Source organism: Lynx rufus, unplaced genomic scaffold (assembly GCF_022079265.1).
Source record: "Lynx rufus isolate CCGP_SWC_20201006 ecotype Redwood Valley unplaced genomic scaffold, mLynRuf1.p SCAF_7, whole genome shotgun sequence".
In the NCBI taxonomy this organism is placed as follows: Eukaryota; Metazoa; Chordata; class Mammalia; order Carnivora; family Felidae; genus Lynx; species Lynx rufus.
The window spans coordinates 88208605-88228221 of record NW_025814889.1 but is presented as its reverse complement, the minus strand read 5'-3'; the positions used below and the strand labels follow the sequence as shown (position 1 = coordinate 88228221).

The 19617-nt window shown below is 36.2% G+C and overlaps 1 protein-coding gene across 4 annotated transcripts in view; it reads right to left on the bottom strand.

Moving 5' to 3' along the window:
- Window positions 1–19617, bottom strand: part of MON2 (MON2 homolog, regulator of endosome-to-Golgi trafficking) — a 119849-nt gene that overhangs the window by 55535 nt on the left and 44697 nt on the right. For all 4 annotated transcript variants that reach the window (XM_047064803.1, XM_047064804.1, XM_047064805.1 and 1 more), the window contains exons 9-15: window positions 16968–17092; window positions 16413–16549; window positions 13958–14111; window positions 7750–7982; window positions 5581–5662; window positions 4822–5006; window positions 3542–3654 (exon numbers count right to left, since the gene is read on the bottom strand). In XM_047064803.1, the coding sequence (XP_046920759.1) occupies window positions 3542–3654; window positions 4822–5006; window positions 5581–5662; window positions 7750–7982; window positions 13958–14111; window positions 16413–16549; window positions 16968–17092 (1029 nt within the window). The remainder of the gene's footprint in view (window positions 1–3541; window positions 3655–4821; window positions 5007–5580; window positions 5663–7749; window positions 7983–13957; window positions 14112–16412; window positions 16550–16967; window positions 17093–19617) is intronic.

Genomic DNA, 19617 nt, shown 5'->3' with positions numbered 1-19617 from the left:
ATACTGAAATTAAAACAAACAAACAAAAAACAAAAAAAAGGGAACAGATCAACAAAACCAGAAGCTGGTTCTTTGAAAGAATTAATAAAAATAATCAGACTTACCAAAAAGAAAAAGGAAAGTACCCAAATAAATAAAATCACTAATGAAAACAGAGAGATCACAACCAATACTGCAGAAATACAAACAATGATTAGAGAATATTTTGAGCAATTGAATGCCAACAAATTGGGCAATCTGGAGGAAATGTATAAAGTCCTAGAAACATATAAACTACCGAAACTGGAATAGGAAGAAATACTAAATTTGAACTGACCCATAACCAGTAAAGAAATTCAATCAGTCATCAAAAATCTGCCAACAAACAAGAGTCCAGGGCTGGATGGATGTCCACGGGAATTTTACCAAACATTCAAAGAAGGGTTAATACCTATTCGTTTCAAGCTGTTCTCAAAAATACGATGGACAGAAAGTTTCCAAACTCATTCTATGAGGCCAACATTACCTGATTCCAAAACCAGACAAAGACCCTACTAAAAAGGAGAATTATAGAACAATTTCCCTGATGAACATGGATGCGAAAACTCTCAACAAGATACTAGCAAACTGAATCCAACAATACATTAAAAGAATTATTCACCATAATCAAGTGGGATTTATTCCTGGGATGCAGCGGTGGTTCAATATCCACAAATCATTCAACGTGACACACCACATTAATAAAAGAAAGGATAAGAACCACATGATCCTCTCAATAGATGCAGGAAAAACATTTGACAAAATACTGCATTCTTTCGTGATAAAAACCCTCAAGAAAGTAGAGATAGAAGGAACACACCTCAACATCATAAAGGCCATATGCAAAAGACCCACAGCTAATATCATCCTCAATGTGGAAAATCTGAGAGCCTCCCCCCAAAGGTCAGACACATAATAGGGTTGTCCGTTCTCACCACTATTGTTCAACATAGTACTAAAAATCCTAGCCTCAGCAATCAGACAACAAAAAGAAACAAAGGCATACAAATCGGCAAGGAAGAAGTCAAACTATCACTCTTCACAGACAACATGATACTCTATGTGGAAAACCTGAAAGACTCCACCAAAAAAATGCTAGAACTGATACATGAATTCAGTAAAGTCACAGGATATAAAATCTACGTACAGAAATTGGCTGCATTTCTATACACCAATAATGAAACAGCAGAATATCAAGGTATCGATCTCATTTACAACTGCACCAAAAATCATAAAATACCTAAGAATAACCCTAACCAAAGAGGTAAAAGATCTGTATGCTGAAAACTATAGAAAGCTTATGAAAGAAACTGAGAAGAGACAAAGAAATGGAAAACATCATGCTCATGGGTCAGAAGAACAAATACTGTTAAAATGTTAATACTACCCATAGCAATCTACACATTTAATGCAATCCCTACCAAAATAACACCAGCATTCTTCACAGAGCTAGAACAAACAATCCTAAAATTTGTATGGAACCAAAAAAGACCCCAAATAGCCAAAGCAATCTTGAAAAAGAAAACCAAAGCTGGAGGCATCACAATCCCGAACTTCAAGATGTATTAAAAAGCTGTAGTCATCAAGAGAGTATGGTACACAAAAACAGACACATATATCATTGGAACAGAATAGAGAATCCAGAAATGGACCCACAAATGTATGGCCATGTAATCTTTGACAAAGCAAGAAAGAAAATGCAGTGGAAAAAAAAGACAGTCTCCTCAGCAAATGGTATAGGGAAAACTGGTCAGTGACATCCAGAAGAATGAATCTGGACTGCTTTCTTACACCATACACAAAAATAAACTCAAACGGATGAAAGACCTGAATTTAAGACAGGAAACCATAAAAATCCTAGAGGAGAAAACAGGCAACAACCTCTTTGACCTCGGCCACAGCAATTCCTTACTAGATATGTCACTGGAAGCAAGGGAAACAAAATCAAAAAAGAACTGTTGGGATCTCATCAAGATAAAAAGTCTGCACAGGGAAGGAAACAGTCAACAAATCTAAAAGGCAACCGATGGAATGGGAGAAGATATTTCCAAATGACATATCAGATAAAGGGTTAGTATCCAAAATCTATAAAGAACTTATCAAACTAAAAATCTAAAACACCAATAATCCGGTGAAGAAATGGGCAGAAGACATGAACAGACACTTTTCCAAGGAAGACATCCAGATGGCTTACAGACACATGAAACGATGTTCAACATCACTCATCATCAGAGAAATACAAATCAAAACCATAACGAGATACCACCTCACACCTGTCAGAATGGCTAAAATGAACAACAGGTGTTGGCAAGGTTGAGGAGAAAAGGGAACACTTTTGCACTTCTGGTGGGAATGCAAACTGGTGCAGCCACTCTGGAAAACAGTACGGAGATTTCTCAAAAAATTAAAAATAGAGCTACCCTACAATCCAGCAATTGCATACTAGCTATTTATCCAAAGGATACAAAAATGCCGATTTGAAGGGGCACATGCACCCCAATGTTTACAACACTATCAACAACAGTCAAAGTATGGAAAGGGCTCAAATGTCCATTAACTGATGAATGGATAAAGAAGACGTGGTTTATATAGGGGCACCTGAGTGGCTCAGTCAGTTAAGCATCTGATTTCAGCTCAGGTAATGATCTCTCTGTGAGTTCGAGCCTCTCTCAACAGCTCAGAGCCTGGAGCCTGCTTCGGATTCTGTGTCTCCCTCTCTCTCTGCCCCTCCCCTGCTTGTACTCGGTCTCTCTATCTCTCTCAAAAATAAACAAACATTAAAAAAAAAATTTTTTTTTTTTCGTTTTTTTATTTATTTTTTTTGGGACAGAGAGAGACAGAGCATGAACGGGGGAGGGGCAGAGAGAGAGGGAGACACAGAATCAGAAACAGGCTCCAGGCTCCGAGCCATCCGCCCAGAGCCTGACGCGGGGCTCGAACTCACGGACCGCGAGATCGTGACCTGGCTGAAGTCGGACGCTTAACCGACTGCGCCACCCAGGCGCCCCCCAAAAAAATTTTTTTTTAAAGATGTGGTATATACATACAATGAATATTACCCAGCAATCAAAAAAGAATGAAATCTTGCCATTTGCAACAACATGGATAGAACGAGAGTATATTGTACTAAGTGAAATAAGTCAGAGAAAGACAAATACCATATGATTTCACTCATGTAGAATTTACGAAACAAAAAAGAAAAATATAGGGGTAGGGAAGGAAAAATAAGATAAAAATAGAGATGAAGGAAAACCATAAGAGACTCTTAAGTATAGAACAAACTGAGGGTTGCTGGAGAGGTGTTGGATGGGGGGAATGGACTAAATGGGTGATGGGCATTAAGGAGGGCTCTTGTTGGGATGAACACTAGGTGTTATATGTAAGTGATGAATCACTAAATTCTATTCTTGAAACCATTATTACACTACATGTTAACTCACTTGGATTTAAAAAATAAAAAAAGAAAGGTATAATAATTTTGCTGGATAGTTAATTGGTAACTAAGGTAAGAAAAGTCCTTCACCATTACTGTTCCTTGAGGCTGGACTGCCAGAGGTTGACCAACTGCTACAACTTGCTGGTGAGATTCACTTGATGGACTTATCATCATAACACTCTGGCCCTGAATGGAATATGCTAGAACACAAAGGAAAGCTTAAATAATTAAGATATACTTTTCACATTATTCAAAGTAATGTTGTATTTTAAAACATTAATTTGATTAAACTAAGTTCAACTATGACACTTATGCAGTTACCTATTATCTATATGCAAACATTTTTGAAATTCAGGAGGTATAAAAACCAATATAATTTAAGCAAATTTTAAGTAATTTTCTATATAACTTTTTAAAATTATAAAACTTAGGTATACTTTTTCACAAGCAAAATAGAATTAGGACACATGGAGTATTTTAACATATATTCCCAGTAAACTTTTATAGTTAGAGTTAGATGTCAAATCTCACATTTTCAGTCTGAAAACTAAATACCATCTTGAAATATATTTCTATTACATGTAACAAACCTGAGTGTTTTCAAAGTATTCAACAAGAAAAAAAACATCTGAACGTTAAAAGCAGCATTATTGTTCTACTAGTTCGTTGAAAAAAATAAAAACAAAAACAAACAAAAAAACACCACTACTTTTTTTTATTTTTTTTTAAGTTTATTTATTTATTTTAAGTAATCTCTAGACCCAATGTGGGGCTCAAACTCATGACCTCGAGATCAAGAGTTGCACATTTCACTGACTGAGCCAGCCAGGCACCCCAAACCACCATTTCAATAGTATGATATAGTTTACAACAGACTTCTAGATTTATTTTCTTTTTAAAAATTTTTTAATGTTTGCTTATTTTTGAGAGAGACAGACAGTCAAAGCATGAGTGGGGAAGGGGCAGAGAGAGATGGAGACACTGAATCCAAAACTGGCCCCAGGCTCTGAGCTGTCAGCTCAGATCCCGATGCTGAGCTCGAACTCACAAGCCATGAGATCACAACATGAGCCGAAATTTGATGTTTAACCATCTGAGCCACCCAGGCACCCTGGAGATTTATTTTCTTTTATCCTCACTATTATTGTTGAAAATTGGTATTATTCTCCCTGCACTCCCATTGTTTTAAAGAGATGGAAAAAATTTAAGCTCTGGGTCGCAGACCCAGAGAAGTCTGCAGACTTCTCGCAGAGGTCATAGTCAGAGAGTGAAACAGGTAGGCTTGAACTAGGAATTTCTATAATATTTTCTCTACATAATGTCACATCACTAGATGAAAAAAAACTCCGAGTAAGCTGAAGTCTTACATTTGTTGGAAAGCGTGGCTGCGGTGGTGGTATTCAGCACAGTAAGAGCATAATGGGGGGGTAGGGAACCTTTGCATATTGCAGTTATAAAGGCGTCTCTTGAAGTTACAAGGCCCAGTCTTCCACAAAGAGCAGCCATAGTCAGTTCAGCTTTTAAAATATTCTCAGTGGCAGCTTCATCTGTGCTGAAAAGATAAAGTATTGTATTTAATATGATTAATTTATGTTTAATTATACTGCAAACATGATGTGCAATTAGGTATTCAGTGGAGTTTTAAGAAAATCTATAGACAAATAACAGCAAAATATACTTAAGGAATTTTAACTAATCAATATAATATCTGAAAATCTGAATTGGGTGAAAGCAATATATAATACATATTTCATTATTGAAGAAAATGGTTAAGCACTCAAAGATTTAACTTAAAATATCAAGCATTTTAAAATCAGTAAATTCTGCCATTCTGGAAAACAAATCAAAGTTACTGATAATCATCATCACTGTAAAAGTAGTAGTAAGGCTTGAAGTGAAAAAAAAATTCTGTAATTTTAGGATTGGATTTTCCGTTAAAACATTATGACAACTACTCTGGTGGGGAGCAGGGCAAGAATAGGAGGAAGCGGGGAGGTGGCAGAAAAAGAATAATGTCCAAAAACTAATATTAAGAAATAAATCTTAAGACAAATTGAAGTAACAATTTTAATGTTTGTTTCTTATTAACTGTCACATGCAATATAAAAATTATAAAGACTTAATACCTGGCATCAAGAAGGAGTGAGAGAGCAGCAAGTAAACCACACCAGCAGGCATTCACCATTTCTTCCCAAACAGCTCTACTGACTTAAATGACAAAAACACACAATACTTCATGATAACATAGTATTTGACAAAATGCTATTCTAAAACCTCCCTAGTCATATGGTGATACATTATATATTCCATCAACAACTTAATTATAATACTAAAATCTATAATATTTATATATTTGAACCAATGAAAACTTAAAAACCACACCAGAGTTTCAGAATTCAAAAAGTTAACTTACTGGTGTGTGTGTGTGTGTGTGTGTGTGTGTGTGTGTGTGTAATGTCAGCTCCTTTTCCCTCAGCTAAGAGTGATCAGCTGGTTCAGCCAGGAGATTGGTGATACACACACACACACACACACACACACACACACACACACACACACACACTGGGAATCAAGTAAATAAAGCAAATCCACTGAATAAACTGGGACCAAGTTTTCACTGTTGGAGAATGTAATTACAAACATGGAAAGTTGAAAATAAACCTTGTGGTATTAAACCAGAACTGGAGAAACCTCATTTACACAGACATTTTTAGACAGGCATTTTTAAAATGTAGAGAGATGTATGCTTGTGTGTGCATGTGTATGCGTGCATTTCTTTTTCAAGTAGTAAAAAGCACACTAGTGCCCATGTGTTAGTTTCCCAATACTATTCTAAACTAAAAGAAGCTAGGACTCCTTAGATAAATAACTGAATCCTGGTCTTGGCAAGAAAAATCAAAGATGAGTTTAGAACATTTTGTTGTGTCAGATAGTAAGGTAGAGGTCAGAAAATGACAAAAGGACATAGTGACCAGTTTGAAAGGGGTCCCACTGGCAATGTCAGGAACAATCTGAGTGTTAAACCAAATAATGATAATCACAGATTGCAACCCTTCAATAAAATAAAATTCCATTCTGCCATTCTGGGGGAAAAAAAAAAAATCAAAGCAACTGATAATCATCATCACTGTAAAAGTAGTAGTAAGGCTTGAAGTGAAAAAAACATTCTGTAATTTTAGGACTGTATTTGCCATTAAAACATCAGGGCAAGAATAGCAGGAAGGGGGGAGGTGGCAGAAAAAGAATAATATCCAATATATAAAAAATAATATAAATGAATAAATCTTAAAAAAATAAATGGGAGAGAAGGAAAAGCTCTCTTTAATATTTTAGATTAGTCTCAAAATATTTCTCCACAAAAAGTTCATAATTATTCTTACATTGAAGAAACCAGCCAGACATATTAACCAAATGGTAACATTACCAATAATGAGACATGCTGACACTGTATGCTCCTGACATGTTGATACACTAAGTACAATGCAGCAACATTTCTATGGTAAAAATGAATAAATTGAATCTAATTATGAGGAAACAAAAGACAAACCCAAACTGACTGAGCTACCCTTCAAAAGGGTCAAGGTCATATAAAACAAGAAAAAACTAAGGACATGTTCTAGATTAAAGGACAGTATAGCAACATGAAACTAAATTCAACAGGTAATCCCAGAACATAAAAGACCTCATTGGGGGGCGCCTGGGGGGCTCAACTGGTTAAGCCTCCGACTCTTGGTTTCGGCTCGGGTCATAATCTCATGGTTCACGAGTTCAAGTCCCGCATGAGGCTCTACGCTGACAGTGCAGAGCCTGCTTGGGATTATCTCTTTCTCTCCCTCTATCTGCCTCACTCTGGCTCACACTGTCTGTCTCTCTCTCTAAAAAAAGAAAACAAAAACAAAAACAAAAATGAAAAGGAAAAGGAAAAGGAAAAGAAACAGAAAAAAAGACATCATTGGGGCAACTGGCAAAATTTGAATGAGGTCTCAAATTAGATAATACTGGGCTAATGGTAAATTTATGATGGGACTGTACTGTAGTTATATAGGAAACTGTCCTTATTTTTTAGAAAACACTGAAGTATTAAGGGGAAATTGGGCATTATGTCTGCAACTTATTCTCTAATAGTTAAAAAGGTAAAAAGTATAGTGACATATATAAATACAAGTACACAAATATGGTACTGTTAACAATTGGGAAATCAGGGTGAAGGATATATGGGAACTCTAGTATCTGTGCAACTTTTCTGTAAATTTCAAATTATTTCAAAATAAAAGTTAAAAATACATCACATATACCTATTTCCTTATCCATTTGGTCTGACGTTGACTGTGATTCTTGCCGTTCTGATGACTGTGTTGGTGAAGAAGCTGCTTCAGTGGTAGTCTGACATTCTGTTTCAACCTCTCCTAACTCTCCTTCAATCATACTAGTGATTCCACGTACAAGGTCTAGCAAACAGTGGAATGCCACAGACATAGCATAACCTTCTGGTATAGTTGGGGGCTCAACTTTGTCCAACATCTCTAGGCTGAAATTATGAGAAAATCAGAACACTAATTAAAAGCCGCAATAATGAAAATACATGAAAGGACTTCCATAATTTGTAGTCTACAGAAATTAAGAGCAACAAACTGCAAAAGTGAATGGACATTACTGAGTTTGTGTTGTTCGGAGGAGGGCTCCCTTCTCAGTATTCTAAGAAACTGATTAGAAAAATTAAGGTCTGACCACTTCCATAACTAATTAGTTTAATAACTTACTTTTTTGCCTCTCCCCACAAGATGTGCCAATATTTTCATTAAATGTTGGCACTAGAAAAATAAAGACATGCAAAATAGTGTAAGACTAAATGGATTATAAAACCACTCAAATCTGACTAAGGTGCTTTCAAAATAAGGTGCTATCAAATCAATCCTTTAAATGGGAAGATACTTTCACACTGAGAAAGTATTACTGTGAGATATCCAGCTTAGCTATCATCTCAGATACAATAATATGTCAACAGAGTAAGAATAATACTCAGAGCTTCAGTATGTCAAAGTCACATTTTAGAGCAGTTTCTACCCCATAGTTAAAACAAAGCTTTCAAAAGGGAAGATAAATCTTTTGTATTAAGTCATGGCAAATAAAGAGTTATGGTTTTAAGTTCCTTAAAACTGAAATCTGTCAAGATAAATCAACGGAAAAAGAACTGGTGGTACTGGAACAACTGGATATTCATATGTAAATGAATGATGGTGGATCTACCTTGCACCATATACAAAAATTAACTCAAAATGTATAACGACCTAAATGTAAGGGCTAAAACTAAAAACTCTTAGTTGAAAACCTGGGAAAAAATCTCCACAACCTCACATTAAGTACTGATTTGTTAGATATGATGCCAAAAGCACAAGCAACAGAAGAAAAAATAAATTGAATTCATCAAAATTAAAAAATATTGTCCTTCAAAGGATACTGTTAAGAAAATGAAAGGCAACCCACAGAATAGCAAATCATATATCTAATAGGGGACTAAAGAATATATAACACTTATAGCTAAATAATAATAAAAAATAAATAAAAAGGAGCAAAAGATCTGAAAAGACATTTCTCCCAAGATGATATATAAATGGCCAATAAACACATGAATAAGAAACTCAAAGTCATCAGTTTTTAGAGAAATGCAAGTTGAAATATGGTAAGATAACATTTAATATCCACTAGGATGGCTATGATCAAAAGACTATGACAATAATCAAAAGATAGTAATAAGCATTGCTCAGGATGTAGAGAAATCTGAACCCTCATATACTGTTGGTGGGAATGTAAAATGGTACAGTCTCTTGGGAAAATAGTTTGGCAGTTCTTCAAAAGTTAAACATCCACAACTACATGACCCAGCAATTCTACTCCTAGGTATATATCCAAGAAAAATGAAAACATATGTCTAAGCAAAAAAGTTACACACAAATGCTTACAGCAGCATTATCTCTAAAAGCCAAAAAGTGGAAACAACCCAAATGCCCATCAAATGATGGATAAAATGCAGTACATCCATAAATCAGAATTATTTACCCATAAAAAGAAGTGAAACAGTGATATATCCTACAACATGGATGAACCTTCAAAACATGCTAAGTGAAAGCCTGAACAAAAGAATATTTATTGTACGATTACTTTTATATGAAATATCCAGAATAGGCAAATCGGTAGAGATGCAAGGTAGATTCATGGTTGCTAGGGGGTGGGGAAAGGGAGACTGAGGAATGACTGATAATGGGTAAGGGTTTCTTTCTGGGGTGACGAAAAAGTTCTGGAATTAAATGGTAGTTACTGTTGTATATAGCTTTTGAATACAATGAAACCATAAATTATACACAAAGACTAAATTTTATGGTTTGTGAATTACATCTATACATACAATTGAAATCACTAAAGATTACAATAAAAAAAGTTAATAAAAGGGGTGCCTGGGTGGCTCAGTCAGTTAAGCATCTGACTCCTGATTTTGGCTCAGGTCATGATCTCATGGTTTGATGAGTTCGAGCCCCACATCGAGCTCTGCGCTGACTTTACAGAGCCTGCTTGGGATTTTCATATTCTCTCCCTCTCTCTGTCCCTCTCTCTCCCTCCCTCCCCTTCCCCCGCCCCTCCCTGGCTTGTGCTCTCTCTGTTTCTCTCAAAATAAATAAATAAATTTGAAAAAATTATTTAAAAAAGTTAAAGTTAATAAAAGAGATTTCCTACTTCAAATCCTAAAAGTCCCTGAATCATAATCAAGACTGGAGGTAGGTAATTTATAAATATATGCAAAACTCAAAGTAAATAGCTATCATTTGTTGTGCAATTACTCTTGGCCCGGGACTTTAAGGTATTTTTTTGGTGCATTTTGTCTTGTTTAAACTCCACACAAAACCCCTAAAAGACACAGATGATGAAACCAAGGACTATGGTGACACCGCTACCAATCAGCAGTTCTTAACCCAAGTCTGATTCTAAAGTCTATCAATTTAGCCCCTAGCATGTCCTGGCTCTGAGTATTTTAAAATTTAGGTATTCAATAAAAATATAAATACATTCTTGATCAAGAGATCTAAGCTCAAACAGCAAGGGTAAATTTTCTGGATTCAACTGTATAAAGCCACACATTAAGCCTATCAGCACTAATTGTTTTTTTCAGACAAATTTCTACTTTCAAAGAACAAATTATCTACTGTGAAAATGCATCTAAAACAGATAATATAATCTTAAATATCCAAAACTCCAATCCCCAAATTCTATGGTAAAGACTTTAAGTGCCAGAATAGTTAGGAGAAAAAAGGTGATTTATGTTTATTTATACCACAGCCTATAACATGGCCTACACTTTCTTACCTCAATATTTCAGGGCTATTTTATTAGAATCACTACATAAATTCCAGTTTTAGATAAAATGTAACTCGTTTATTTAAATATTTTTAAATTTAGGTAAACTTGCAAAACTGTCACAAGCCCAACTTTGAAAGAAACCACAGTGTAATTAATCTGAAAGAATATGTCAACAATACTTAGGTAAAAACTACTTCTGAGGGCACCTGGGTGGCTCAGTCAGTTAAGCATCCGACTTCAGCTCAGGTCACAATCTCATGTCTCGTGAGTTCGAGCCCTGCATCAGGCTCTGTGCTGATAGCTCAGAGCCTGGAGCCTGCTTCAGATTCTGTGTCCCCCTCTCTCTCTGCCCCTCCCCTGCTCATGCTCTGTCTCTCTCTCTCTCAAAAATAAATAAACATTAAAAAAGTTTAAAAAAACAAAAAAACTACTTCTGTCTGTACATCACTTAAGTTTTCAAATGATTACATACTTAAAAAAGTCAATACATGAACAGAATACACAATCAAGATTTCCATTTTTACCTTCAAAGAAAATAGTAAAAATAACTTTATACTCGAAATCACAGTATTTAGTAGCAGAACTAGTTAAAATCAACTCTATTAATTGACAAGGACTAAATTATCAACAAACAATTGGCCCTGGGCTCCTTGGTGGTTCAGCTGGTGGAGCATCTGAGGTCAGGTCATGATCTCATGGTTCATGGGTTTGAGCCCTGCGTCAGCCTCCACTCTGACAGTGCAGAGCCTGCTTGGGATTTTTTCTCTCTCTCTCTCAATAAATAAACTTAAAAAAACTATTTGCTGTTCTTTTAAAACAAAAAGAATAAATTAAACAATTGGTTTCAGGGGCCCCTGGGTGGCTTGGTTGGATAAGCGGCCAACTCTTGGTTTCAGCTCAGATCATGATCTCACGGCTTTGTGGGCTCAAGCCTGGCCTCAGGCTCTGCGCTGGCACCATAGAGCCTGCTTGGGATTCTCTCTCTCCCCTTTTTCTCTGCCTCTCCCCTACTTATGCTGTCTCTCTCTCAGAGAGAAAGAAAGAAAGAAAGAAAGAAAGAAAGAAAGAAAGAAAGAAAGAGAGAGAAAGAGAAAAGGAGGAAGGAAGGAAAGGAAAGGAAAGGAAAGGAAAGGAAAGGAAAGGAAAGGAAAGGAAAGGAAAGGAAAGAAAGAAAGAAAGAAAGAAAGAAAGAAAGAAAGAAAGAAAAATTAGACCATTGGTTTCTGACTTCCATTTTATTAATAAAAAAGCAATTATTACAACTTTGCCAAGTAATTACTCTTTTGTCATTTGTTTTGATTTTTCTTCCTCAAGCACTCACTCTCTCCCTTTAGTTATGTATCTGTTCAATCTTCTATCCTCAGAGATCATTTCTGTCCCCATCTTCACCTTGGTCACTCTCTATCCCCTTAACTTGTCTTTTCTTCAAAGAATTAAACACTAGCAAGGTGATATTACATGTTTATTTGAGCCTTTATTGACTATCTCACTCACTAATACATAAGTTCCATACGGGCAGCAATTTAGTTCCATGTTGGGGTGTTTTCAACTTATAAAATGAGTTGGAGAAGTGAATGAATCAGATTACTGTCTCCTTCAGTGCTAGAAATATCATTCTTTTAAATTTGATTCTCTAGTATACTTGCACCACTAGCCTTTATAGCAAGCAAAAGCTTATATGAGACTAGGTAACATTATCTTTTAAATGACTAAGAATAACAATGAATTTTAGTTAAATATTTCAGTCCTCTATGACTCCATGCTTTTACACTTTTAGGCAAAATAAAGCTGTACAGCAAAATATCATGATCATACAATGTAGACTGATACACCATATAAATTTATCATTTAAACTAGTCAGAGAAAAGGAGGTTGGGCAAATGAGTAAAGGGGTGTGGGAGACACAGGCTTCCAGTTCTTCTAGTCACAGAATGAATAAGTTACAAGAATAAAAGGCACAGCATAAAGGATAGAGTCAATGATATTGTCACAGTGATCTAAGGAGTCAGATGGCAGCTACACTTGTGATGAACACAACGTAATGCGTAAACTTGTCAAATCACTGTATTATATTGTACACCTGAAACTAATGTAACATGTGTACTATACTCACATTTTTATTTATTCTTGAGAGAGAGAGAGAGAGAGAGAGAGAGAGAGACAGACAGTGTGAGCAGGGGAGGGAGAGAGAGAGAGGGAGACAAAAGCTGAAGCAAGCTCCAGGCTCCGAGCTGTCAGCACAGAGCCTGACACAGGGTTTGAACTCACAAACCATGAGATCATGAACTGAGCTAAAGTCGGACGTTTAACTGGCTGAGCCACCCAGGTGCCCCTATGCTCAAATTTTAATGAATGAATAAATAAATAACCAAACAAACCAACAAACTAGTCAGAGACTCTGCTTCAAATCTTAAGTTTTGATTTACTGTCATCGGAATAGTATTTTAATTATACATACTAAGCATTCAAAATGTATGAAATAACTGCTTCACAACAGCTGCAGCATTAAACCTATGTGGTATTAACTGCTTTATCTCTGGAGCACTGTAGTTCACTTCAACCTAAGAAAAATCAACAATACACTGCCGACTATATATTTGTTAAACTGAAATAACTAATGATAATACAAATAACATATATGGTATCCATTAAACACTTCAAATTAATTAAACTAAAAGTACTGTATGTTAAACCCTAACAATGGAATTAGCTAAACAGTTAAAATAACTTTTATTACCTAGAGAATCCTGAAAGGTAAATATATCACTACTCCCATTTTATAGGTGAAGAAACTGAGATTTTTAAAATTAAAGAATTTGCTGCTGGTAAAGTCAGTATTAGAAGACCTAAGTCCAAAGGGTCTGAAATCAAGTCACATACTTAAATCAAAAAGCCATATAAGACAGCTGACTAGGTCCTCAGGTAGAAAAACCACATTTTGTTTCATAATGCTATTAACAGGTCTACAAATAGACAAAAGAAAACAAACAAAATCCAATCCTTAGTAAAAATCTCAAAATATGGCCAAAAAAATTAGTTCTAAACTGTATTGGAATTAGTAGGCTTAAATTCAAAATATAATGCAGAGAGAAACATTTTATGATAAAATATCCCCAACAACATCAATCATAAAATAAGGCTACTACTACTTACTAGGTGGCTTTTGCACTGCCTTGTACTGTTATTGTCAGAATAGGTATCCAAGTTCCTCTATATTCAAATGCTGGTAGCAAAGTAACACCTCCACCAATCCCCAACATTCCTGAGTTAGCTGGTGTTGAGACAGGGCCCCCTGAGTTATTGTTTCCTATTAGATAAGGAGAAGAAAACAAAGATACCAACTTAGTACTTAATTACAAATCAATGATATTAAAATATCTGTTCAATTAAAAAAAAAAATTTGTTCTAGGGGCACCTGGGTGGCTCAGTTAGTTGAGCATCCAACTCTTGATTTTGGTTTAGTCATGATCCCAGGGTCATGGGATCGAACCTGGAATCAGGCTCCATGCTGAGTCTGGAGCCTACTTAAGATTCAGTGTCTCTCTCTCTCTCTCTCTGCCACTCTCCCCAACTCCTGTTCTAAAAAAAATTTTTTTTAATTTGTTCTACAGGAATGGATACTGCACAAATAAATGAAGTTTATCAATCCTGTTATGGCTATTAGAGAGTCTCTCTGTCTTCCCAGAACACCATTTCCTTTTTTATTTTTTAGAGAGAGAGAGCACGAGCAGGGAAGAGGGGCAGAGGGAGAAAGAGAGAGAATCTTAAGCCGGCTCCACACCCAGCACGGAGCTCAACACAGGCTCTCATGACCTGAGCTGAAATCAAGAGTCACTTAACTGCCTGAGCAACCAGATACCCCACCATTTCCCTTTTTATAAAAAAAAAAAAAAGTACTAATTAGTAAAACTATTGACAAACTTTACAACATACTTTCTGTTAGACCACTTTTCACCATAGGTGAAAATAATGAATTAAAAAAACCATTAATCAGATAGTAAAAAGTAGAAGATAAAGAAGGCAAAGAGAAACTAGAAGTTGTACACTGATTTCCAAACAATCTTAAATCAAGTTCACCCATTTCGTTAAAAGAAAGACTAACAGACCTCCTAAGATGGTGAACCAGACTCTTTATTTATTTATTTATTTATTTATTTATTTATTTATTTATTATTTTAATTTTTTAACGTTTATTTATTTATTTATTTATTTATTTTAAAAAAATTTTTTAACGTTTATTTATTTTTGAGACAGAGAGAGACAGAGCATGAACAGGGGAGGGTCAGAGAGAGAGGGAGACACAGAATCCGAAACAGACTCCAGGCTCTGAACTGTCAGCACAGAGCCTGACACGGGGCTCGAACTCACGGACCGCAAGATCATGACCTGAGCCGAAGTCAGTCACTCAACTGACTGAGCCACCCAGGTGCCCCTCGTTTTATTTATTTTTGAGACAGGGAGAGACAGAGCATGAACAGGGGAGGGTCAGAGAGAGAGAGACACAGAATCTGAAACAGGCTCCAGGCTGAGCTGTCAGCACAGAGCCTGACGCGGGGCTCGAACTCACAGACCGCGAGATCATGACCTGAGCCAAAGTCGGCCACTTAACCGACTGAGCCACCCAGGCGCGCCCAGACTCTTTTTAAAGAGAGGCACAAAATGAAGACTCTTTTAAAATGAAGATAAACATCTAAAGTCATATTCTTATGTGATTAGAGAAACGGTAAGTATACCAAAGAAAGAAACATATTCTGGAAAGAAAGAAACACAGGGCTCCTGAATGGCTCAGCCAGTTAAGTGTCCAACTCTTGATTTCAGCTTAAGTAATGATCTCACGGTTTGTGGAATCGAACCCCAAGTTGGGCTCTGGGTCGACAGCATGGAGTGTGCCTGGGATTCTCTCTCTCCCTCTCTGCCCCTACCCTGTTGATGCACATGCTCGTTCTCTCTCTCTCTCTCTCTCTCTCTCTCTCTCTCTCTAATAAATAAATAAACATTAAAAAAAAAGAAAGAAAGAAATACGGGTGCGCGAGTGGCTCAGTCGGTTAAGCATCAACTCTTGGTTTTGGCTCCGGGTGTGATCTCTGGTTCATGACTTTAAGCCCCATGCTGGGTTCTGTGCTGATGAGGCACAGCCTGATTCTGACTCTCTCTATCCCCCAGCCCCCAAAATAAATGAATAAGCTTAAAAAAAAAAAAAAGAAAGAAACACAATTGCCTCAATAAGACTGAATATTCCTTTTTTTTTAAACTTTTTTTTATGTTTATTTTATTTTTGAGAGAGACAGAGCATGAGTGGGAGAGGGTTAGAGAGAGACACAGAATCCCAAGCAGGTTCCAGGCTCTCAACTGTCAGCACACAGCCCAATGCAGGGCTCAAACCCACAAACCATGAGATCATGACCTGAGCCAAAGTTGGGCACTTAACCAACTGAGCCACCCAGGTGCCCCGAGATTGAATATTCGTTAAGTGAAAGTCTTTACTATCAACACATTTAGGTAATTCAAATTTCTCTATTCACAAAATTTCTATGAAATACCCTCTCAGAATAGTGCATATTGTAAATCGTGGCAGGATATAAAAAACAAAATATGAATTAGCCTTTACCAGCTGGGTTTGTTGTAGCAGGATTTCCAGTAGGAGGGACAAGAAACAATGACTGGATAAAAGATCCCAGGGCATTTACAATATCACGAAAAACCTTGGTAGAATGCTGTTTCATATCATAGGACTGACAAAATGACCTGTAAAATAATTTTGAAATAAAATAAAATGTTTAATAAAATGTTTCTAGGGAAAATATTTGAATATATTAACATTTTTTAAAAGCAAGTAATTTTGATTTGTCAGTCTGAATGCTATACTTAAAACTTCATCACACCTGAGTTATTCTACTAAGTTAGTACAAAGGTTGAGACTGAGGTCAATGTTCCAAAAAATTTTTTCTTGGCTGTATTAACCAGTAATTTGGACGGATGGCAATTACTACCCATGTTTTTTGCCCACTTCTCAGTTGTTTTCCACACTCACACCCCTACCCCTCTATATACATACAATACACAATTTTCTTTGTTTAGAAATCAATAACGTTTGGGAATACTTAAAAGTCTTCCTACTAGCACAAACATTAACCTATTTAACTAAATACTGCTGAGGTTCTACCTTAATAGCTGAGGCTGCACACAGAGTCTGTGTATAGATTCTACTGCAACAGCTCGTAGCCACTGTGGTTTATCTGCATCCAGAAATTTCACCAGAAGTGACAGAAATATCTCACATTCAGTTACCTAAAAAGTATAAGATTTTTTAATAATATTTCTTTAAATCTAAGATAAGAATTTATAAAATACACTCTTGTTCTTAGTTTATGGAAAAATCAATAAAATCTTCTAACTTTAAATAAGTTGCAATTCTTAATGGGGAGTAGAGAAAAGGAAGGGAAGAGCAGTTATATAAGGGAAAAGCTAACAGTAAAAATAATCAGTCTCTCTCTAAATACATCTCTGAAAACACACACTAGTCATCTGCTCACATGGTCAATCTTTTATCCTCATTCTTTAGAAAGCACTATGCACCATCACACCATCCTCACTGCTGCCAGGTAGCACACATATCATGTAAACTGCTGGTAGGATGTACATTCTACTCTTTAATAATACCACAAGTTTTTCCATACGTTCTTGTGCTGCTTAAACAAAGAGGCAATAAACGTAAGCATGTTTAGTATATATTTTCTAGGGAATAACAAAAAGGAATCCATAGCAGTTAGCAAGTATAAGATATAAAGTACTTAGAATGAGGCCTGGTACATAGTTTCCCTTTCTTTATAAATATCTGTTATCATTACTGTTAATATAAATCATCTCTTCTGCAAGCTCTTTGTAAATAAAAATGTTTAGAGCACATTCTCAACATTACACACTAAATGTGTGGTAGATGAATAAATGAACAAAAAAAAGTAACCAGTTTTTTCAAAAGTTAATAGATTACTTCTTAATGTTACACATTAACTGAGGGCACAGCAGGATCCTTGTGAGGTAAGAACCTGACATTGTGGTTAGTAGGCCAAACTGAAATCTCCCTTTATACCAAGTGCAGCACATTATTGGATGAGTTAGCTGGGGGTACCCTGAAATGAGTAAGCATCATGTGGGGCAAGAAATTTCAGAAATATAGCAGTCGTCAGGATGTTAGCCCAAAGTCTTAGCAGCTGGTATCTTCTAATGTCTTACAGTACTGTTAACTGGATGCTTAAAACTAGGACATAATCATGAAGATAAAGCAGGAGGGATAATTAAAAACTTGATTCTTGGATTGCTATGATTGGGGAAGTCCTAAAACAGAGGCTTAGCACTGTCCTAAACATGATACTGTTAAAAAGCATTAGATCAGAAATCAGATGGGCTCAGCTTTATCCAACAGAGTGGATGACAAGTTACATAACCTTATAAATAAAGGATAAAAGCATCTCATCTTCCGGAGAAGTCAAATGAGAAAATTGTAAAAATAAAAACGTCTCGTAAATATGATAAAGTGCCATGCAAATACAGAGCACATTTTTTCCTAAACACATGATCCCTTTTAGTAAAGAACTGATAAAGAATCATGCTGGTGACTCACTATGCAAGTTGTTATCTACAACAGAGTTTTAACATTAGTGGGTCCTCCAAAAGCGCACTACCTCTTTTAGAATAAAAGTGAAATATAAATGCGGTAGTACAATTGAAGGCTCATAAGCCAGGTTTTGAGGCCAGAAAACAAAGGCTCTCAAAAACATTATATCACAGCCAAAAGAAATATTATTATAAAACTTGCCTTGAAGAGTATATCAGTTCCTCTCCTGTAAGAGAAGAACTACAGCACATTCTGTCAGCTGAAAAATCATGTATGAGGAGTACTATGTACACAACAATACCTAGAGACCTGTATTATTTTAGTACTTATTTCATAAAAATTACTATCTGAATATATCGTAACATACAAAAATTCAAAGGCTTTAATGAATATATTGTAACATACAAAACATACAAAAATTCAAAGGCTTTAATTTGTAATCTTAAAAAAAAAAAGCAAATCAAACAACTTATACTACAGACACTACAACCTTGTAATTTGGGTAAATGAGAGCCTCTCTCCTGAGGTCTGGAACTTTGGTCTCCTTTCCTTCCTCCTTGCCAAGTGTGAAAGTCTGATCAGAGAACTAGTGTTGAGGTCACTGCATTGTTCTCAAGGACATCAATGGAGAGCACCTGCTGTGAATTTATTAAGCCTTTTTCCCAAGAAGCTGCACTCACAGGGAAACGTGTATTAGGAATGGCATCTATGGGGGGCGCCTGGGTGGCTCAGTCAGTTGAGCATCCGACTTCAGCTCAGGTCATGATCTTACAGTTCTTGGGTTCGAGCCTCACGTCGGGCTCTGTGCTGATAGCTCAGAGCCTGAAGCCTGCTTCGGATTCTGTGACTCCCTCTCTCTCTGCCCCTCCCCTGCCCATACTTTGCCTCTCCAAGATAAACATTAAAAAATTTTTTAAAAAGAATATTTAAAAGAATGGTTTCTATGGCCTAAGTCTAATTGGCCTAATGTGACATGAAGATACCTCATAAACTCCATTATACTAGCATGAAGAGTGATGAATGTTTCTGAATTCCTACAGTCCTTTGGTACTGGATAGTAGTCAAGAGACAACTGATGCTTAAGATTAATCATTCATTCTGGTAGAAATTTTAATCACAGTAGCACATGGATTTCTGATAAGGAACTATGTACATAATAAAGTAACTGTTGACTTAGGACACAACAAAGACAATCTGA